Consider the following 23,200-nt stretch of genomic DNA (forward strand, 5'->3'; position numbering starts at 1 on the left):
AAACGCAATCTAAATAAATTCTACGATAGCTTTTGTCGATATGATTCGTCAATCTATTTGATCTGTCACTCAAATCGAAAATCGTTCGCGATCACGTAGTTGGCAGATTGATAAACTCCTAACGCAAATCTGTCTTCCTGTTGTACTCGTAGATTCACCCAAACAAATAAAAAATTACACTTTTATTGATTTAAACTTGAATCACTAAAAATACTTTTTTGAATCTATCCGTCGTTGAAACTTTATTAAAGCATAGAATTTCACAAGTACGATATACAAAGTTCTTTCAAAGTTTTTTTCAACATCTTCAAACTATCACCTACATTCACGTCCAATTCAAATCCAAATTCGTTCTTATTCCGAAAGAAGAGCGATGATCGCGCTTGTCCTGTCTTTCACAAAAGAGCTGGAAAGCCTAATATATACGGCATAATCAAACTGTTTTAGTCAGGCATCAAACGAATCAGCCAACTGAGTTTAATAGAGCGTGCTGAGACGTAATCTTCTAACAAATTACTTGCTTCTAGATAATTCTGCCAGATCAACTGGCTTATCGTTAGCCTGATCGTTCGGGGATAGGGGAATAAAAAGGAATGGAAAAAAGAAGGAAAGGCGTAAAGGGCTAATAATAATCTTCTAAAATAAATAATGCATTTGCAGACCATTAAGCGAATGAAACAACAGAGTAGCGAATAAACCTATGTAAATTATTTTTACCTCTTCGTCTTCTATAATCTGGCTCGACGACGCTGCCTCGCCGCGATCGGCGTGGTTTGTAAAATTCTCCGAGACGACTTCATTTGAATTTCATGTTTGCTAAAATTTCATACCTGTATCTCGTTGCGGCCGTAGCTTTCACACTAATTAAAAGAATGCGTCAGAACAACGCACGGGAAATGCGACAACGATTTGGGGAAAAAAGAAATGTCAAGTTGTAGCCATAGCGTAATTGTCGCTGCTTGTTAAACTAGGTAAAAGACACTTTAATACGACAGTTGTATTCACGATTTTAAACCACGATGGGAAATTGTAAGATTTTTTTTCACACGAAACACTTATTTCAACCAGAAACGCCAGGATTTTTGTAACATTTTCCTCTATCTTCGATCAATTCAACAAAGATATCATTAGGTGTTTGGGTCCTCGTGACTAACCTCTTATACAGTTGTTTGCCCTTTTATATACACAGTATGCATTTTATTCTATAAAGTGTACTGCGAGTAACAACATAAGTTTCACGCTGCGTACTTGGTAGCAGCGTGTAATAACTTTAGATGTAACATCAAAGAAAGCCGGCGAAAACTTCCGCTTGAAACTCTTAATCACTGCGTACACACGGTTCCGCTTCTTGGACAGAGAGAAGGGGAAGCAGAGAGGGGCGAGAAAATTATTGTTTGTTCCTCATTTTTAGGAAGTTGTTGTTGGTTGGAGAAAGGAATTCAACGAAACTTTCCCGACGAATGGAGCGACCGTTGACTTTATCACAAGGCAATGCTTTTCTTGAAATAAGGATTGGAAAGCTGCGAAAGAGATTGAAGAAGTACATTCGAAAACGGAATATGTCGCGAAAAGGAAAGTAATTTCAAAAGTTAGAACTTACCCTTTCCGTGGATCCGAACAAAAATTTCTTGAATCGCCTATGTGTTTACTGCAAACGCAAAGTGTCGCATAATTGTTCCTTCTTCTTCTTTATTCCTAACTTGTCGTTTGTAAGGGAAATCGCGCAACTTGGCTTTATTTAATAGATAGTTTCAAACGAATCACGTACACACGTAACGCATAGTTCTCCAATAGGCAGGTATTTTCTTAGCATTTTTCGATATCGTAAATTAGTATATCCGTAAAAATATTTTTCTATCGATATGCTGCGTTACAAATTAATTTGGATGATTATTATATCCCTAAAAATTCAATCATCGAAAACGGGAGAAGTTAATTGCATTTTTCACAATCGAACAGTATTATTGTAATCTCATAACAAAACGCAAATTCCAGATTGTTCGTATTCAATTTCAATTTCCGATACGATTCGACATAAATTGAATCACGATGGACGCGTTTTTTTTTTACAGTGGATAAACAAAAAAGAAATATACATTAACGCAATGCCCTTGATTGTCCTTGATTGATAAAACATAAATCGACGAATCCTAAAAAATTGCAGACAATTAGTTGAATAGAATCTAAATCGGTTTCGTAATCGACGAACGTACGATTCATCGAGGAGATATTAAAATATTAAAGTTAAGACCAGTGGTAAGTTAAGATTTGTCGTAAATCAATGCAAAACTGTATCGAAAAGAATCGATTTATTTCATTCTGTAGTTCCTGAGATTTATATGGTTACGAGTAATTTGCGTCAACGACGATTAATCGATCGATAAAACCGGTGATCACGGACGTCCGAACGAAAGATATTTCAGTAACAGGATGATGTATAATATTTTAATGGAAACTGCGAGACACATTTTCTATGCCCATTGAAAAATATAAAAAATTACATGACGAAAATGTAAAATGTCGACGCAATATGTTACATGAATGTCAATAAATATTTCGTATTCTATATATCGCGTTAATGCAAAAAACCTGTTCAGACAACATTATGCTTCAATGTACGTCTTGCATGAAGTGGATTCTGAAGGTACACCAGCGTACTTTATAGACGTCTACACGCGCATATATTAATTTATCCCGTAATAAATGTCTCCGTTTTAATTTATTTATATCAATGTTTTTTTCATTCGCAGCATTATATTCCGTCAAATTCTCGTTTTTAGTATAGAAAGAAAAGGAACAACTTTGCGAGATATATCAATTTGTTCTGGCATTCGCTGCCAACAGAGATTCTCTCTAAAATGGTAGAAGCTCCTGTTTAAATTCCTTTGTAAGAAGATAAAATAATTCGAAGTAACGATTGATAATATTTAGACAGTTCGGAATACACAGTTCCAGTTAATATTTCGATGTTCATATATTGGTAATCAAAAATGCCTTTCTCTATCGTGCTTGTATCGCGGAAATTAAATAGCGAAGGACAATTAATATCCGTTAGTGGATTACGGATTAATTATCCGCGTGAGAATGCGCGAATTTATTCAAACGAAGACTTACGCGTCCGCTTATCGCTCGACAGAATTATATTCGGTCGTTTCCCTCATCCACCTGCAGCTTTCACTCGTACGAGAGAGATTCTCGTACACGCGACTCAAATTTTGGTTCATGGTGTGTGAATATGCGGAGTAACCGCGAACCGATGTGGTAACACATTGTGGGAAGTATACACGCCTACTAAATCGCACATTTATGCACGGAAACGTACGATCGGTGGCAGATGTAATTAATAAAAGCGAAATATCATGATTCGCTTTCTATTTTCATAATGTAAGCAACCGATAACTCGCGAGCGTTGAATGGCATGGTAAAATAAATAATCGTAAGGAAAGGAGATGATATACTGCGGGTAATATCCTCAGGAACCTACCTATTATAATAATGATGATGTTTATTGTGAAAATGTACTACGAATTGTTAGGAATTGCAATGGCATTGGAATAACAAATGAATTTAGTTGAATTTAGTTTTTCTTCTGGTTATAAATGTTATTCTACTTTACGTAATGGTAAATACAAATAAAATCTAAGTAGTTTTAACTATTTGTTTATTCGCTCTTCGATCGGCAATCGAATATTTCGTACTTTTACTCTTGCCACTATCGACTTTCTCCCAACATTACTTTTACTTTCGATCTCATTCTTGCCGCGATGCACTTACCACTCATACTTTCGAGTTTACCTTCCTGTAATCTATCTTCCAGCAAGTTCAGCTTCCGATAAAACTTCTCTTGCAAATAGTAAATTTTGATTTAACATTCGGTATCTACGTCTTAAGATAGTTGGCACGTCGATTTCCATAAAATATACATGTATGAAATTTCTACCGGATCTTGTACTGACTTTTGAGAGCCATTTTCATTTTTTTGGAAGAAAAAAACAAAGAAGAGGAAAGAGAAACGTGTAAATCTGACGATCGATGACGTATATTTCAGAAGTATCCTCCGTTAGGTAACTTCTACGAACTAAATTTATCGGCCGACTCTAAATATTCGTATGAGATCCTGATCTGTTGTCACAACCATTATTAACCACCGTGAAAACCATCATCTATATATAAACAATGAAAAAATGTAAAATATCGAAAATATTTGCCTGTAAAGCGGTTTCGACCGTGTATCCGAATTATTACTGATAACGTCAACCAAAACAACGCGTTTGTTCTCCACTGTCGATATTAATGAATAACATAACTCGCGCTCTCCTGTAAACTCCAAAACTATTATTAAACAATCCTTATCGTAGAGATAAGCGATACGAACTGTCGAATGTGAACATAACACTTCAACCTGAATTATCAATCATTCGTTGGCAATAAGACGTATGACTTTGCTTGATTTTCGTACGAACGATATACCCGCCGTGTAAGTTTAAATACGCGTGTCCGATCAGAAGATGGTTTTGGAAAAAATGACTTAGTATTTAACGAGCAGACATCGATTTCGCATAGTCCGAGATATAAACTGTTACATCTTCAGTTTCGATGCAGATACGACTGTCTTATTTAACATGTATATAGATAAACTATTTTCTGTGCTACTTGATAGCAATGGCCTCAAGTATCGAAATTTACAGACACACCCTTTTCACTTAACACGGCAGATACGTGCAAGTCGCGCTTGTTAAAAGTTAGAAGTATATGGTTCTGGACACTCTGGAACGTTACGCACTGTATATTGATCCGATGAAAAAATCGCGTCGCGGAGCAGGAAGGGAATACGTCAGCGGATGGTCGTCTTTATTTTGATTCTAGGGCAACGCGACGTTACGACCTACCGGGAATATACCGACGCATTATGAAATATGGCGCGTAGTCTCCGGGGCAAATAAGTTTTCGAGCCGCTAGAATACATCAGGCAACACGTGTCCCGCAAAAAGCTGAGTTTCGCGGCTCGACAATAAGTTCATGGAAATATAGTGTACCGTTGGGAGTTGGGCGACGGTATTAAAACTTTTTCATCAGTTAACGTATGGACTGAGACGTAATTCCGGTTGACATCCGGCGTATTGGTCGAACGGTATTAGTATTTATGTCAACGCACCGCTACTGGCATATCGTATCACGCTGTGCGGATGCTTTCGAATATTATCGTAAATCGCAGATAATGTTCTGCAGTTTGTTCATCGCTTATTGTACAGCGTTATAGTTAAGATAACATTTAACGTAGTAAATTGGAAACCACGCTTTTGATTGTTAATAGGAATATTTACTTGATCTTTGGAAATGGGAAACTATAATTGGACTTTGTTCCATAATACAATAGCAAGCAAAATTCAGAATTCGTAGTCACTTACCGACACAAGTAGATTGAGAGTCAATGTACAGCTCAAAGTTACACCTTCCTGTTATGTAACTTTCTAAACGAGATGTATAGTTATCATCCAGTACTTATGCAAGCATTATCACCGCGTATATCGTATGTTTTACCTTGTTTCCATCATCCAATCGTATATGACAATACGTTACACGCGAAACATCGTAAAAAAGTGTGTCCAAGTTTAGGCATTCCTAGTTATTCGAGTTTTATGAGTAGTATATTGTTTGAGGTCTGGGAGAGAAGATACTTGTGGACGATGATATTGTGAATTCTTCAAAGCGAAGAAGGTGCCAACGACGTACGTCTGTAGCATCGTAATTCTTATACAAGATGTGTCTTCGTTAAAATATATTCTTCGCTGTAAAATATTAAACATCGCAGATATATCCGTAAATATTATTGGCATACCTATTTCCATTCAATGTAATTCGTATAAATAAAGTTTTCTCGTGTGTGTATATATATATATTTAAAAATACCGAAGATATTCAAAGTAATCAAAATTATTGGACTTGTATTCACATATATGTATTATGTATATGTGGAGATGGGATGTTTAGTTCGATTAATCAGCAATATTCGTTCCAGTTCACTGATTCAAATTTCAATCATGATACTGATTCATATTGGTTTCAAACGCGATTTATGTGAAATCTTATTACAGTGGAGGAATGATCGCTGTAGCTTAGAGATTGTTTCGCGCTTATAATTACAGTGTTTTGCACTACAATGGTATGTTATATAATAATTTAGCGTTAATCGATAAATAAGACATTTTTGATTAGTCTAGCTCTTCCACTCGCAATATCCGGTTACTAGCTCTTGCTTGGATTATATGTTAAACAATACTTGCAATCGTTATGTCTATACTGTCATAGAACGTATCTACTTGCTTGATCCATAATACATATATATATATATATATACGTATATATATATATAGAAGTGAAAGGATTAGATAGGTTCATCCTCCACTTCTGATTGTAGTATCTATATTTCAATGCCTTCATCCTATATATCATCTCTTCATATACTTGTGTCTATACTTGTAATCTGATATCCGTTCTTCGCAATTCCATTTATTTCCACTAACAGGAAACGCGATAGAAGAAACGAAGAATAGCTACCTATAACTTATGACAGTTATACTGGATATTATTCTTGCGTAACACTGTACAGTTATGCTTCGTAGCTACGGCATAGTGGGTGGGTCATAAGTCGCAGACGATTTTCTCCTATTTTGTGACCACTTCTCTTACCCCGTATTATTCTCCCCCGTATTTTTATTCCACTGCTCTTTGTTTACTGCTGCTCTCGTTTCTCTATTTGTCTCTGTTACGACGTTCATCTTCCTTGCCGTTCTCTTCGCACCTTTTCGCTTCTTTTGCCGCCGTGTAGAAGGATTGGTCGTAGGCTACGCTAAAATTGTCTGCAACTTATAACAACTCCTACGGGGCCGTAGCGCGACATACTCCTATCGCGAATTGTAAACGAACACAGGAAACATCTTCCAGTTTCAAATTGAATCACTTTGCTCGAAATTATAGGGTAAGAAAACGTCAAATCTGTTCGAACAAATCTTAGATCTATTTAGTTAGCGAATCTCGATCGATCCAATATCTATATTATTTGTATTTGGTATGTGAAATCTTATACAAAGACTGCCCTGTTTTATTTCTACGGAATTCTTCGAATTATCAAAAGAATCGATTAGTAAAAATTAGCACGTATAATACCTGTAAGCATAACACGGACCAGCAACGTTTAAACTCGAAGTAAATGTCGTAAAAATTGTTCCTTCACTTGGGAATAAATTTTATATTTTTAGAAAAGCAATTATCGATATGTTTGGCTCCTGATGTAAGTATTTTGGAAATAACGCAATTCAGACGTTTGTCTCTTTTATAAACAGCGATAAAACCTGACTGCAAAGCTCATGGGAGCGAAACTAAATTTCTGGCTGCAAACGTGCGTATTAAATTTGTCGTATAAAACCAGGAACCTCCCTTCCAAGTTTTTTATGCTGAAATTAGTTTTTGTTTCAAAGCGCGCAGCATACCGCAACTTACAAGAGCAACATTCATTCAGCCGTAGAATCAAATTTCTAGGAAGCATAGCTGGAATACATAAACCAGTGTGCTTGACTTTTATTAGTTGTTATATAACACATGCACAAAGAATAGGTGCGAGTTTCAACAACTTTATTTATCACAATTCCTTGTACGATAACATTGAAAAATTGTTTAAATTAGTTTCAACTATGAAACTGTTTCTGTTATCCGTATCCTTTGTACACCTTGATGTTAACGCTTAGACAAAAATATGTAATAATATTATATGCGATTATTGGTTAACTTATGTTGTTTGCGATATCTTTCTTAATCCATTGATTCGCTGTTTGCGTTTTTACTGGAATGACGTTTGTCAGTCGTTCGGATAATAGGAGATCGGAGAGAGTTCAGTAAATCGGGCATGAACTAAAATTTCATTTCAATAGATGGACTTTGGATAAATGGGGTCCGGGCAAATGGAGTTGGGATAAATGCAGTTCGATTGTACCATTTTCGTGAAACGATAAATACGTAGGTACATCTGAAGGTTAATTTTAGATTTCTAAAGTTTTTTTCTTTTGAAAATCATCTCAAATGGTTTATTACTGTTCATGAGGTACATAATGCAACTATAGTTTTAATATTTGTAAGTATTATTAAATTTTATCCTCTCGCAAGGAATACGCCTGGAAATTATCGTTTGTACAATAGCGCTTTAGATAGAAAAACAGTTAATTGCCGTTTAATACCCGTTCGATTAATCAGAATCTCTAATAACTATCAACAAGTACTTTCCGTCTAACAGGCTTCAGAAATTTCGTCGCAAATCTACAATCAGTCTAGTAATTTTCAATTTACATAAAGCTGAAAATGTTTAACTTTTTCTTAACTTTTCAGCAAACAGTTAGCACCAGTTTGAAATAAGTAGAATTTCAGAGCGAGTTAAGTCGACCCCTGTACAATTTCGTAACAAGCGAATTCAACTTCAGAACAAGTACATCTTTGGTATAAGTTAAGTTGTCGAGTCACCGAGGTAACGAATTGTTGGAACGAGATTTCCTTCAATTTGGATTCTTTTACATCCTACTGTAATTTAAGCGTATAATTAAGACGTAAATGCAAGCTGACGTAACAAAAAAGGAGAAATTTATTTTTTAAGGCTGTGCTGAAATTAACAAAAATTGCAGATCTTCGTATTTGTTACCAGAGAACGTTGTATAGTATAGCATAGTACAGTATAGAATATCATATGGCATTATATAGTATCTGTTAATAGACAGTACCATTTAATATGCGATCTGAAAATGCGTCATATAGTACGTATACCCTTAATAAATCGGATAATGAAAGTCTGGGATAATAGAAAATGGAATAATCGAGAAACCATAAAATGGAATCTCCTGGACCGTATATTGGAAACGAATCGCTCTTAATTCTTGATAGACGATACGTCAAGTTCCGTTCCAGTCTGTGAGAAAAATAGACGAACACAGAAAACGTGAATTCATATAACGTATTTCGCATTCTGTCCTGCAAATATTTGCCAGATGACGTTAATCTTTCGACCAACGGGAACAGATAAAAAACAATAACGCATGTCAAAACTCAGGGCGCATAATTTTCTATATCAAAAATTACCAGACGGAACTACACGAAACGAAATTAAAATTCGAAATCAATTTCGAGTGGCGAAATCGAAAATTTTCCATTACGTTTCGAAATTATCATTCGATTTTGCGCGCTATGTTCTCACCGCGGCATTCGATCCGCATTAAAAAGGAATATTCGCATCTTCGACTGTCCGTGTAAATATTCCGTTTAATCGGTTTACGAATAACGTCCATGAGAGGACGCAGCTTTTCGAAACGTGGATTTTTCGAATAATGAAAACGAATAAATCGTGTTTCGCGCCGACGCGACGCATCGTACATCACGGTGATTCGAAAAATATTATAAAATCCGTTCTCAAAATTGCTCGTACGCATGCGCGTGACCGTGTGGCGCAAGAGACGCGGCTGACATTTCTTTCCTTTTGCCTATCAGTTTTATAGATCCGAGCATCGAATATTTTTTGTAATCAAATACCATTTTTTACGTTACCTTGCTGGATATATCCGTTATGAAAAACAATTTGAATAAAATTTAATATTATTTTCTTTATACAATTGTTCGCGAATGTTCAGATCACATCGCTTTTTTCATTTTCCCCTAAGTAGAAAGTACTGCAACTTTTTACCTAAATTAATAAATAGAAAAGATTAGAATGGGAAATCAAAGTCTGCGATAAAGCTAGTCGCGAATAACGTGTATTTATATTTGTCTTTTACTAAACCATGAAACGAGCAGATTTTGTGGCTTAGATTTTACGGCAAAAGTTAATCTGACGAAAGTTTAGCAACAGGCGGGAACAATAACAGTTGTATGTTCATGCACAGCAGTTGTTACCCTGCAAGTAACCATCGCTCGACGCTGTTACGCAAGTACAATTATAACAGCAGTTATACAGGAAGGAACAAAACATTATCGTATTGAGGAACGTTGTAATACGAGGGCAAACGTGTGCTTCTTATTAACCTCGAAAGAACTGCTTTGCTAGTTAAATTATCTTAACGCTTATCTTAACGATCAACCGGGGATAGATGTTTGTTCACATGACCGCAGAATGTGTCTCAAATAATAGTGTAGGACGGTTGCAAAAAAGTAATGGCGTATCCTTGACAATGCGATAACCCACTGTGCATTTTAATTGCAGTATCACAGTATTATGAAATTTGTTCTTCCATTTAGTCATGGAACATACTGATAATGTTTCGCAGAAAACAGGATCGTTCATCAAATTAGTCTAGACTTGGGAAACGTTTAAATATAATACCACGCTCTTTTGGTCGTCTTTCCGAGATCTGTACAAATCTTATGTTAATTTCTTACTCGCTATGAGGAATTCAAACGTTAATTATTATCCTTCGTTTTGCAAATTCTATGGTTTACACTACTACTATTGAATAATAATCGATAACCACGCACGCCACGTTAAATGAGAAATTCGAAAAATGAATTAAATAAGAAATTCGCAAGAAATCGCAAAGTGGCGATATTTAACTAAGTAATGACGCTGCACTAGAGGAAAAAATTATTAGAGAGGGTATAAAAGCACTAGTCGCACGGTGCAAGCGTAATCCGGCCACGTAAGCCATAAGAGGTGTCCGAGCCAGGGTGGCGACATTGTTTGTGGATACCGTGAGTACGCTGTACCTTCGAACAACAAGAGGCAGAGAAAGATACACTGTGCTGCGGCCACTGTTAACGATTATTGATAATATTGTCATCGAAAGGATAAACACCAAATATATATTCTCGAAAATAGTCGCTCTCTGTTGCTAAAAGTATCTACACTGTTTCGCTTGACCTCCAGCATTCCAGCGTCTCGCGCGATGACCTCGAAGGCTTCGCTACATATTTTAAATGTATAATTTGCGGTATTGATATATGAAACAGTGTATGTTTAAAAAAATAAAACGAGAGTTCTAAAAATAGAAAAGAGCGTGAGACCAAACAAATTTGTAAACTGTTCTATCGTGAGAAGTTTAGTTTAATAATAATAATGAATTTAGAGTTAGTAATTGTTTACATTTCTATAAATATCTACGAGCGATAGGACCGACGCTTTCGTATCATTAATCTTGCGTGAAACTTATCGAAAGTCGAGATTTAATAGCTCACACCATCCGGCCACGACTTCATCCACGTATCCTTGGCGTGAATAATAGCGCGGAATCTACGAAAGTTGGTGTACGAGGTTTACCAAGGATTCGAATGGTTTACAAAAGGGGAGCGACTCGACGATGTCACGTCGGAAGAGAAGTGGAGAAAAGTGAGCCACTTAGGTTTAAGAGTGTATAACCAGCCTAGCAGAATCATCCGGAAATACCTTTAGATACTCGTTCTGCTAAATCGCTTGAGAAGCATTTAATGAAACGAAGAGAGTGAAAGACGATCCTGCTTCTGCCACCTGTCTACGAACTTTCTTTTCAAAATGATCGAGGAGCTGAACGTGTATAAGTTGTACGAGAGTTTGCGAATAATTCAGAAGGAAGTATTCCGTTGGACATCATGAATATTTCTCATTTCATAAGAGAAAGTTTTATCAATTGTATCGGTTATGGAACAAAATTTTTGCATCTTTCTTACTGTTCGTAGTAAAAGAACGACAAAGAAATTTTGTACACCAAGTATATGTTCTTAAGACGTACAGTGAAACTGGCTCTACTCAGACCTGAAAACATACGGAACAATTAGACGCAGTCCGCAAACAAGTGCCCTATGATTGCCAGGTATGATGGAAGTTAATTATACTATAAAAGTAGTTCAACGATATGTAATATGTAATCAACGAAGCAGGCTACGATAGTAGCATAATCGTTAGAAAACCTTTTATTCGTGTGATTAATACATTAAAGCATTCGAATTTGTTAAATCATACGTTAGCGAAGATAAAAGATTCGATGATATAGTCGCGCACAGTAATGAATATAAATTGAAATATTTCGTGTAAGATATGAAACGTTATATGTTTTATTTGATCGAAAATTAAGATAGGATATGAGTGAGGAAGATATTTCGGTTCAACTTGAAAAATAACAAAATAAATATTATAAGAGAATAATTTTACTAGCCAAAATACTGAAACAACGTATTGGATCAAGATAGCCAGTAACCCAGCTTTATAATAGAATTCTTATTATAACAGAAATTCTATTCAGAATTCTATTCTAGAAATTCTGTTCTATATCAGAACAATGATTGATTTATGATTGCTATTTCCTGCGGAATAACATTGATCTTCTCGTATGATCAACATCACTTGGCATAATTCAATAATTTATTCGATCTGTCCTCCTTAAAGAACAACAGAATTTATTTGGTAAGGGATGAATTGTTGTCACAGAGTCGAGCGAATTGGCTGAAATCTCCGTTCACCTGAAATCTCCTGTACCATTTCATATCGCACGGTAACCACAGCGTGCAACAAACGAATAAAGTGTACTCAATTATGCCCTTCCTGGTTTCTACGGTCCGCCTTTTACCTCGCCCCAGTGGAGGGTTCAACCTGAAGTCGTAAGACACCGACTTTACCGGTTCAACCGCGAACTAGACGGTGAACTTGAGTGCTTGCAGAGCTCGTACCAGTGCCTATATACAGTCCTCCGGAGAGCCTTTCGAACATCCTCCCGAGCAGGAAATTAATTTCATGGGAACGACAATCGATACGCTTTCGACTATACTCAGACCTCGCATATACCTACGTTTCCGTGAGTGCGTAAATTATGGAACTCGTGGAACGTCACGGTTATCATTAATTCTCTTAATCATTGTTAATACGTTGAATTTTACATATTTTGTTTTAGTCGCGATAGATTATAATATACTATACCATAACATTGTTTCCACATTTTTAATCTATGAATGTCTCAGCTATTTCTCAACTCTTTTAATCTTCTATAAAAGCTGTAATAAATACATACAGAAATATAAACTTGGCAATCAAAATTGCGCTTGGAGTAATAGTTCTTAACATAACGCGTAATACATCAAAAAAAAAAAATAAATAAATAAATAAATAAATAAATAAAAAAAAGGAAAACAATGTGGAGAAATCGATTTCACAGCCTCTCACTTCTTTCGATCGAAGCAAAAGCCTGCGAGGGCAAAAACGTTTCGCCCCCGGAAAACTGTAAAATTGTTAATAATTAATATTTGCATAATACAAGGAAATTGTGAAGCGTATTCCTTCGGGCGAAATCGATCGTGGAAAGTCGATGGATCGAATGGTAAATTCGGTACTGGTATCTCCGTTACGGAACGCGATCGTAATTCCGAGCAGCGTACGCCTCGTTAAAATTCGACGCGGATGCAGCGGCCGAAATCGAAAAGTTTGCAATCTGAAGGTGTATAAGAGGAATTTGTCAGGCAGACTCGAAGACGTCGAGCAAGGGGAACAATATCGCACGGTTAATTTACTCGGGCAATAATGCCCAGAATCATAAGCCCCAGGTGTTACGTCGCGAATCTTCGACCCTCGTAAACACCGTGCACAAGAGCGCAAGGACACAGAGAGACGAGGCTACAGGGTGCGAGAGAAAGGCTATACTACTGGAACGAACCGATGAAGCTTACTTGGAGAAGAGGAAGATGGGAGGAACAAGTAGGAGAGATAGAGAATATAACGGTGAAACCCAAGGGTGCACCCTACTTTCCTCTCTGTTATAGTATCAGTGGGTAAAGTTGGCCGAGTGTAGTTCCGTTACGACGGCACGCGTTACTATTTTGATCTTATCTTACCCCCTGACTTTTTAACTATCCACCGTTAAGGATCTTCGTGTTGGTTGCTTTTCGCGGCAACGTTCCGTTCAGAAGTTTTCTCGTCGGAGAGTTGTTAGAAAGAATAGTACGCGTTATTTCGCGGAGAAGATATTAGATTTATCTTATTGTTTCGCGTTGCTTCGGGTATCGATAATATTGAATTTTGTTATAACGAAATTAGTGATAGAAAATTAGAAGATTAGATATTCGTTTCATTTTCTAAGTAAATATGTACTTATGTAAGTTTATAAATTTAAGAAATTCTCATTTGCTGACTAAACTCGACGTAAAAACGGTGAAAAATATTAAATATTTTTTTACGATAACATTTACGATTCCTTCTTGTTTAATGCATCTTCGTAACCCAGGCCATACATGATAAGTATATCATAAATAATCGTGACGTATAATTTCTATACACTTTGTATAACTCGTATACCTGACATGTTTGTTATTCTTCGGGTTTCAATAGTCAGTGTCGTCGGTACGTTGCGCGTCGTACCGTCGCGACTACTTCCGTTCTTGACGACTTTCGTGAACGTTCCTCTTCTTCGGGGCAGAGCTGGAAAAGAAGAACAATTGAACGATATTTGAAACGGTATATCTTTATGAAATTTTATCAAACGCACGCTAAAACTTATTGGACGCTAAGCGAAAAGGAGAATCGTCGCAGTGGCGTGAAACAATGTTTCGATCGAGTATCTGCTTTGCGTCCTAATGAATTTGACAGCAGAATGTACACACTCGCTAAGGAGATTGGAGTAACTTGCAGTTCTTGACCAACGTTACGCTAGTCCTATTACAGAAAAGCTAGAAAGGTCAGGGACACGCACAGAGAAGATAAATGTTTAGTAAGGAGGATGCAGTGGATGGAGGTAAAAGGTGTATAGCGATTTCCCTGTGCGCCTCCCTCAATTCCCAAGGCTAGTTTCCATCTAACTTGACGCAACACACCGGTAATTTGTATCTGACCGGGCCTGCCGTTCTTCCTTATCATTTTTTATAAATGGTTGATAGGCTCGGTAACGTGGGACGAAAGTAGAAAATGGACATGAAACACCTTGTTCGCGCGAACTTTCCCTCCTTTCTCGCAAAAGCGAAAAACTCGTTGACATCATGTTCTACGAGATGTCCGAAGATAAATTTGGTACTTCGAAAACGTTTCGGAGCTTTTGCGTCAGAATATCGAAATTTGTCATGGGACTTTAATTTTTCTGCTAGAATTCAGGAAATTTTTTACAGAATTTTTAGAATTGTAAATTCCTGTGTTGAAATTTTCAGAATAATTAATGCCCAAGTTTTTACAAAGAAATTCTTGAAGCTACTTCACTCTTCATCTTTTATTAATTTAATAGATGTGTAAAACAGCAGATAATAATGCCATTAGTCGTTGTTACAAGTTTTAAAAGATATCTTAATAAAGATAAAGAGTTGTAGTCTTACGAAGGGTGGAGGACGAGTTTGTAACTTTTATCCGAGGACTGCTAATGGATTCATCTGTATGACTTTTCGTAGCAGACTCTTGCTTTAGAGATATTATTATTGAACATCCAATAAGTACTCGAATCGCATGCCGTTTTCCATAGCACGAACATCTACTCTCTTAGTTAAATTTCAATCTGTGGAACGAAACAATCAAGAAACATATACTTTGTTATAAGCTCTCTACGCTTCTACATGCGCGTATTATTTGATTTCGATGTGTTTTGGCGGTATTAATGCATGTTCCGCAAACAACAACCAACTAAATTCATAAATATTCTTGGATTGAAGGCAAAAGTATTAACACGATTACGTGTTGTAAAAAAAAAAAAAAAAAAAAATGGAATATAATAAACGCGTTTACTGTTCGCATTTGGTTAAAAAGTATGTATCGCTGAATAGACATTTTCTGTAGTTCCGTACAAGAAAATTTCAAATATTTTAAGAAACATAATTTTTATCCTATTATAGATTCTTAGGACAAACAAAATGTTCCTTACTATACCATAGAATCATTAATTAATTTAGGAATTATCTTAGATCACATTTATCCTGAAACACCTGGTATAGGAACCAATACGATACCCGCTTACAGCACGCGAACCGTTCAAAGCGTCAATACAGGTACAAAGGATGCCTGTTTCTGACTTTATGGAACTAAATTATGCATAACTGTATTAAAATTATCGATTAATACAGCTAGCGACTTATGAACCGTGGCATACTGAAATAACAATTAAATTAAACTCGCTTTGACCATTTTATTTGTATTTATTTGTCTCGTATCACGTGCATTATTGTCTTCGAAAACAAAGATTTGCATTCCCGTATTTTTATATATTAATTTAATTAATTTAAGTAATTCAGAGAAAAATATGTCTACCCTTTGCTCCCTTAGTATTACTAAGAATTAATTAAACGAATATTCCTCCAATATACATCTTATGAAATTAATTTCATATTTGTCCGTGCGAAATTTCAATGCTGCGCTCCAAACGTATTTAGCGTTTAGCAAACCGTGGTTGGTCTAAAAAATGTTCAATTTTCCGTGCAATCCCCGTGTCAAGATTCTCACAGAGAGCGTGCATATTTTATAAATAGCAGTAGTAGGTATTATTTAATAAATAGCAATTTACCGATAGAAATATAATTTTTAAACAAAAAATTTACTTTACTCGACATTTAAATGTTTATTGTTCGAACCCAAGCGTCGACATTAGTTACTGCAGTTGAATAAATTGTTTTCTGGTGCACTTTGTATCGAGATCGAATATAACAACGTCATTGATGTTAGTAATAAAACCAATGCAATAAATACAATGGACAGAATTCGATAAAAACTCGCATCTACATAACGAATAATGATACGCGTCTATTAAGTTCGAAAATTATAACTGTTGTTTCTGTATTATGACGAGTATTAATTACACACATCTACTTTTAACCAGATTTATGTGATTTATATCACATAAGTCAACGTCTCGATACATCATCGTAAATAGGGTTTACAATCTAACTAGAGCTCAGGAAGAAAAGAAATAGTAAAACGGGTATTAAGTGAATATATACTTGTAATCAGTACAGGAAATGATATAACAAACTAATTTTGATAAGTTTCCGAAACTTGAAAGTTCGCATCAGCTGTAATATTTCTTTTGAAATAAAAGCTGCACGCGTTACGAACAAAATTAGATATTATACAATCGTGTTAGTTCACGTTATACAATTATATAATATAATTAACGTTACGTTTGTTTTTAAATTCTATAATTAGTAATAATACAATACGTATTAATTACAAACTAATTTTAAAGTATACGAAGGAAACGGATGTCTATTATAATTTGTATTTAAGTAAACGGGACACGTATGAAATATTATTAAAACAAAGTAAATAGTAACGTTACTGACGTTAAACTTCGTGGAAACGATATGATTTGCGTTATCGATACAGAAATATTCTTTGATCGAGGTACTGAACCAGGTTGCTATAAAAATAATAAAAATTTAGATCGACTGTACATGACATGATAACAGTACATGAGCTCGTAGCTCATTACTAATGCTGTGTGAAGTAAAAAAAATTTGTTAGTATAATGAGTTCATAAAGCACGCGATACTTATAGTATGTTTCCGTATACGTCGATACACGTTAAGTACTGTTTCTAATCAATAAATCTATACTTGTGTTCACTTCAACACGTTTTTAACGTCGCTACTGCTTTGCCGATACAAGGCGCTCAAATTACCATTAATAGAGGACAATTAGAAAATATCGTGTTCTCTAAAAACACGAATTAACAAAGCTTGAACTGTTTGCAGTTTGATTGGATGCGCAGCGAAGAAGATGAATATTTGCTCGAGTTAATGGAAAAGTGATAAGAATTTCATAGATAACGTTTCGTTCAATCTACTTCTGTTTGAGGAATAAATATTGCTTAGAAAAAGTAGATTCGACTACACAAAGGCGCAAAATATCGAAGGTATATATTAAAGAATCATTATGATTCCTATTAATCATCTAGCAAAATAAGTATTACTAATGACCATCGATGAGTGTACCATGTTTTACCGTCAAATATTTTTCGCCTGAATTCAAGCAAACAATTAAAGCGAAAAACAACATCGCAGCAATATGGTATACGCGATAACAAATTTTAATTTTTTTTTTCTTGACACAACTTCTAAACATTTCGAAATAAATGATAAAATTTGGTTTAACTTACTTTCGACAATTTTAACTTATAGATCAATCATTCGATTTCTATAAATTTGTCATAAAAACACTTAAATTTTAAATTGACGCTTTGACGTCGATTCAAGCGGTTTGTAAAATGTCTTTTTTAGTGCACCATTTAGCAGAATTTGATATCGGTTTTATAAAGGCACTCAACTTTTGATATCCACGCTCTAAACGGAATTTCTAATTTAACTTATGCTATCTCAAAAGCGTGCAAATTTCCATAAATTTATATTATCGATTGTGCAGAATCATCAGTTTAGTGCGCTAGCAGTAAGAAAGTAGATTACTTCAGTTAACTAATACCTATCGAAAAGTGTAATATCTCGGAGCTTATTTGATTTCTGATCAAAGACGACCATTACGCTTATCAGGCGAAATATCTATTTATCGATCGATGTAACGACATTAGAAAATGCGTTAACATTAACTTAACAAATCCACAATTTCTTTGATTCCTTCCCGGTCCATACACCTACATACGTATTGATTTACTTTCCTCGTCACAGAAAGAAGTTCCAATAAACTTTTTAATTCTATTTTTAACCACAGGTAGTTTCAAATAGTCCACATACCAAGCTATAGCCTGACTTAATAGAATTTCATTTCTATATCAAATACATTACGCCGAAAGAAATGTGAACGTTGACACACTCGAAGCTTTTATTGAAACCTCGAAAATGTGTTCCTTGAAAATGTGCCATTTTGGTCGAACGATTTCAACGTCTTTCAGCAAATTCTTGTAGAATTGTTATACTTCATGCGTGTGCAAGGAAGTCGCTAGGAGAATTGCGAGACTCGAAAAAAGCATTCTACGAGATATACGAGACGCAATGCTTCAGGTGAACGCAAACGTTTCCGACAGGTTTGATGCCGACGAGTACGTAAAAAGGTACGCATCTTATGTTGAAACGACAAAGCAGGAGGAAAGTACAAGGGGAATAAAAATTGAACAAAAATTGAAATGTCGTATACAGCCGCCTATGAGATGTATATAAGTATCGATTTAAAGAAAAAGATGTCTGCTCGTTTACAGAATATGTGGACTGTTTACACGTTATTCTCCCGTTAGCTTCAAACGCTCATGGCTCATAGAGCCGTTTATGCCGCAATAAAAATTGGTTTACTGCAAGCTAATAAGATCAAGGTTGAAAATAAAGTTTGAAATTCAATGTTCAAAGTTCAAGAGCGCAAGATATACAGTGTTAAAGTGTTTTAATTTTTCGTAACGCGTCGAACTGGTTGAACAATTCGCAAATTCGAATCATTCGCGTACAAGTCTAATAATATGAGAATGCAGTCGTGTGTTCGGAAAATTGAATAAACGATATTTGGCTGCGAAATTAATTGTGTAATTTGAAAAGTAGATCAATAATTTCCGATTGAATTCCAATCCTGATTAATATTGCTCTACTCGTTCTACGTTTATATTTTTACAGAGACGATTAAATTATCAAATAAATCTGAAATTTTCAAACATATATTCGCTGAATTTTTTCTACAAAGGAAATCGAGCAGCCACAAAAAAGATATAAATACAGAGAGATTGATTACAAAACAAACAGCCCTCTTATTCACTTTTTCAGTGTGCTTTTCGTGGAAACACGTTTAAAATGCAATCAATGAATGTAACATCATACACAAACGGTCACGTCGAAAGAAGAGCAAATATCGACACAATGTGCAGCAACGTGTCGATTGACACACACTCGATCTACCACGTTATTCGATCATACGATACGCCGTGTCCGAGCAACGCTCGTCAGTTTCAATCACCGAAAATCTCAAAGGCTCTCAAGCAAGACGACCCAAGCATATTTTAAATTCCAGCTCGACCACGTGACGCGGCGACTTCAATTTCGTTCTAAAGTTACGCTCGGAAATTAAGTAAACCGATCGGTTGATCCCGCCATGTGGCCTTTAGGTTGTTCCTACGACGATGAAGCACGAGCACGAGGGAATTAAAAAACGGTGCAATTCCGAGGAAACTCAAACTCCGACTGTGATTCGCTTTCCTGTCAACATTAAAGCGCAGAATTTGTTTCCCCCTTTACTTTAACCGTCAGATCGGAATTGGATTACCGATTTGTCTCCAGTTTTCGTGTAATTAAGACGTACAAAGCTATACAGAAAGTCATTTGCTAAATAGAAGCTAAGAGTCGGAGTTCTTCCTTAGAAAAATAGAACGAACGTTCGTAACATAGGAAAATAAAATAAAAACGCTCGTAAAAATCAAATATGAATATATTAAATTCTAGATAAAACCAAATAGATATTTAATCGAAGATCACAGCGACTTCTCGACGAAGAAATACTATTGTAATTGTATTGTAATAGCCACGCTACTATTTTTAGTCACGTTCGCGTATCTTGGTTACGTTTGACTAATACTTTGGCAAAATAGAAAGAAACGTTGTACGTTATTTCATCAAAACTGGACATTAATTCGTTCGATCAAACGCCTACAATTACGTACATACATGGAATACAACATGCGTATCGAAAGTTCAACGGGCGTTCTAGCGTTTGTCATCCCTCGTCGACGTAGCATGGACATCGAATTTGACGGCCGTACCTCGTGTGATTGTTCACATGCAATACGTAACGTCCATTTTTCCAACTCTCGTTTTTTCAACCCGGGGTTTAAAAACCTGGACAAAAACCGTGGCAGTTAAGCAAACATTATTATATACATGTGTTACATACAATAGTAGTTGTTCGTCATAATATTAGAAGTAGAATCGATATGTATGCGCATTTTGAGCGTTTAATAAAACATATGTATCCAATTTAGTATTAGAAAGGTTTTACGTTTTACACCCGTCGCAAAGAGCTAAATTTCAAACGTAAATTTCAACACATGAAAGCAATAACTTTTATTTAGATCAGTATATTTATCACATATTATAAGTGGCATCAAAATAATCCAACAACTCTTAGCAAAATTGCAAAATTCAATTATACTGTTCCTTACGGATTACCTTTATCCGTTCGTGATCAGCCTTATTTTTATAACTATGCCGATGATTTAAGAAAATTAGACAGTAACGTTTCGTGATTACTCATTGGATCTCTTACTGGATAACGTTCCATCTCAATATCCTTTGCGAGAACGAAGTGTCGCGTACAGGCAGCCCGCTCTCTATTTTCCCAGGCCAAGGCGAACTTCTCTTTGAACCTCGTTCGTTGACGGTAAATGGCATGGCACATGAGAAACCAATAGTTGTGAACAGACTACTTACGTTGTCAACCACGTTAGATGTCTCAAGATAAATCGAGCGGTGGCTGACTTTTGTTGGAATACAAAAATTGCAACATTAACGAGTCAATAAAGGAGCAAGTTCGACAGTAAGTCAAGGATGACTTTCAAGGATCGACTTTTGCTTCCGCAACGAGAGATCAAAGAAGGAAACGGAAGACAATCAGGAATCGAGAAGAAAGGCAAAAAGAGATATTAAGAGGTAATAGGGGGAAATGGAATGAGAGAAGAGAAAAAGACGAAAGAGAGAAAATAAACGGGAAAGTATAAAAAGGCCGAACAGAAGGAATTAGAAAGAAGTTAAAGAAAGATAGGAATGGAAAGTAAGGTATAAAAAGAGAATAGCAGGACGAAAAGAAAGGAGGGGGAAATGAAATGTGGGATGGGAGAACTACAGAAGAGTAAAACCTAAAATAGAGAAGAAGAGAAACAAGTAGCGGGAATGAAAGAGATGGAGTCTATGTAGGACAGCGGGTTGTCAGAGCGAAGACGCGCCGTGTCGGCAAAGACGAAATAGAAAAAGATAGCGGGGCAAATAAGAATCTTGAGTCGACTTAGAACGCGGTGACATAATCGCGCGCATTCGCTCACCAAATATTTGACGTTTAAGACTATTCACCGTTTTGCGAGACATGGAGTTTTATTTCGCTTGCGTTTCATCTATCTTACAGAGCGGAGAACAACGATAATGTTATTTTCGATCGTTGTTTAAATAAACGACGATTTAGGAAAAGATTCTAGATGAATCGTACATTCAACTAGATGTTAGGTTATATTTTCATCTTTTTAAGCGATAAGAATTTCTTTTCAAAAGTGTTATTAACTGTACGTAATAAATTGAAACTTGCGAAATTGAAGCTTTCGGTAGTTTAGCACGAAAGAACCGGTTCTGCAAATTGAGAATCTAGCGCTGAAACTGAATCTAAACGCAATCACACATCTCCGATAAAAGTATCGCAAGCATCTGCAAATACTTTTGGACACCTGCTGATACATATGCACAGGTGAATGTTAAATGATTATTGCGAGCATTACAGGACGACACGCTCGGGAACGACGCACCTGAAAACTAAAACCAGTGTAGTAATACTGGTGCAACAGTCAGCTAGTCACGACAACCACTACCGGCGACATCTCTGTTTTTGGCCCTGCCACTCTCCTTCAATCGTTATATCTCTGCTTACCTACTCGTTATCTTCTCTATCTCGCTCTTTCTTTTGCCATCTACAAATCCTTCCGTACTCCGTTTCTCTAACTTTCTGCCCCTTTCGCCGTCTCTGTCGCCCTTTTTATCCGGCCACTTTCAGCAACTTTCTGCGTTTCTCTCACTTTCGACGCAGCTCGAGCTGCGATCGATTACGAATCCCCGCTCCGCGCTGTCGCATGTAGAGTCGTCGAATCGGATTTCAGAACGACTCACCTGAAATTCTAATTTAAGACACCCGGGAAGAGAGAACGGGATAGATACACGAATAGATGGGTAGATCGAGAAGGGGAAACGAGGAAGATAGAAAGGTTGAGCGCAGCAGCTTGGGGCAGATTCTCTGCTACGACTGCTTCTCGTCCGCACGAACATCAGGCCGCATCCTCATGGCCGACGAACCGTTTCGCTTAATTGAGGGCTCGCCCGGCTACGACGTACCTCTCATACTCGAAATTCATCGAATTACTGGACTGCAACGAGACGAAACGGTTCTATACTATGGCACTAACCGTCGAGAAAAACGCGACTATCCGTTGTTCGTTTGAGTCGGCAGTACCATCGAATTGCGTTTCGTTTCCCAGTCGTATGCTATACCGAGAAATGTTGAGAGATCCGATTGCTTATACACGTAAGCTTGCGAAAGTGTTCGAATAATTGTAGGAATTTTTTATGA

General features: G+C 36.4%; 2 protein-coding genes across 11 annotated transcripts in view; one reads left to right on the plus strand and one right to left on the minus strand.

The window, feature by feature from the left end:
- LOC122575995 overlaps positions 1-23,200 on the plus strand; it is a 57,669-nt gene that overhangs the window by 19,222 nt on the left and 15,247 nt on the right. Inside the window, exon 1 of one of the 2 annotated variants that reach the window (XR_006319612.1) lies at positions 23,043-23,155. The exons of the other annotated variant lie outside the window; for it this stretch is intronic. The gene's annotated coding sequence lies outside the window, so the exon portion shown is untranslated. Of the gene's footprint in view, positions 1-23,042; positions 23,156-23,200 lie in introns of those variants that run through there. 2 annotated transcript variants of the gene reach the window in all.
- Positions 1,262-23,049, minus strand: LOC122575996. 9 transcript variants are annotated; one of them, XR_006319614.1, is made up of 7 exons: positions 22,508-22,936; positions 20,545-20,715; positions 14,282-14,404; positions 5,542-5,789; positions 5,409-5,471; positions 1,601-1,648; positions 1,262-1,520 (listed from the first exon to the last, which is right to left on the minus strand). XR_006319614.1 is itself a non-coding variant. In XM_043745644.1 (3 exons), exons 1-3 carry the CDS (start codon positions 21,265-21,267, stop codon positions 14,353-14,355), a joined length of 348 nt encoding a protein of 115 aa, XP_043601579.1. In that variant the 5' UTR covers positions 21,268-21,353; the 3' UTR covers positions 13,037-14,352. The 9 variants fall into 9 exon arrangements, 1 of the variants encoding a protein (XP_043601579.1); XR_006319616.1 differs by lacking the exons at positions 1,262-1,520; positions 1,601-1,648; positions 5,409-5,471; positions 5,542-5,789 and adding exons at positions 10,742-12,378; positions 12,460-12,987 and having other exon boundaries at positions 22,508-23,049; XR_006319615.1 differs by lacking the exons at positions 1,262-1,520; positions 1,601-1,648; positions 5,409-5,471; positions 5,542-5,789 and adding an exon at positions 7,737-9,718 and having other exon boundaries at positions 22,508-22,805.

This window comes from Bombus pyrosoma, linkage group LG15 (assembly GCF_014825855.1).
Source record: "Bombus pyrosoma isolate SC7728 linkage group LG15, ASM1482585v1, whole genome shotgun sequence".
NCBI classification, from domain to species: domain Eukaryota; kingdom Metazoa; phylum Arthropoda; class Insecta; order Hymenoptera; family Apidae; genus Bombus; species Bombus pyrosoma.

Bases quoted from the DNA above. Each gene is read 5' to 3' on its own strand.
- LOC122575996 (XM_043745644.1), bottom strand. From the start codon at position 21,267: ATGCCATTTACCGTCAACGAACGAGGTTCAAAGAGAAGTTCGCCTTGG. The intron at 20,716-21,142 runs GTAAGAGATCCA...GTTTTTGTCCAG, and splicing joins TTGAGATGGAACGTTATCCA to GTTTTTAAACCCCGGGTTGA. The intron at 14,405-20,544 runs GTATGTACGTAA...CTTCTTTTCCAG, and splicing joins ATACGCATGTTGTATTCCAT to CTCTGCCCCGAAGAAGAGGA.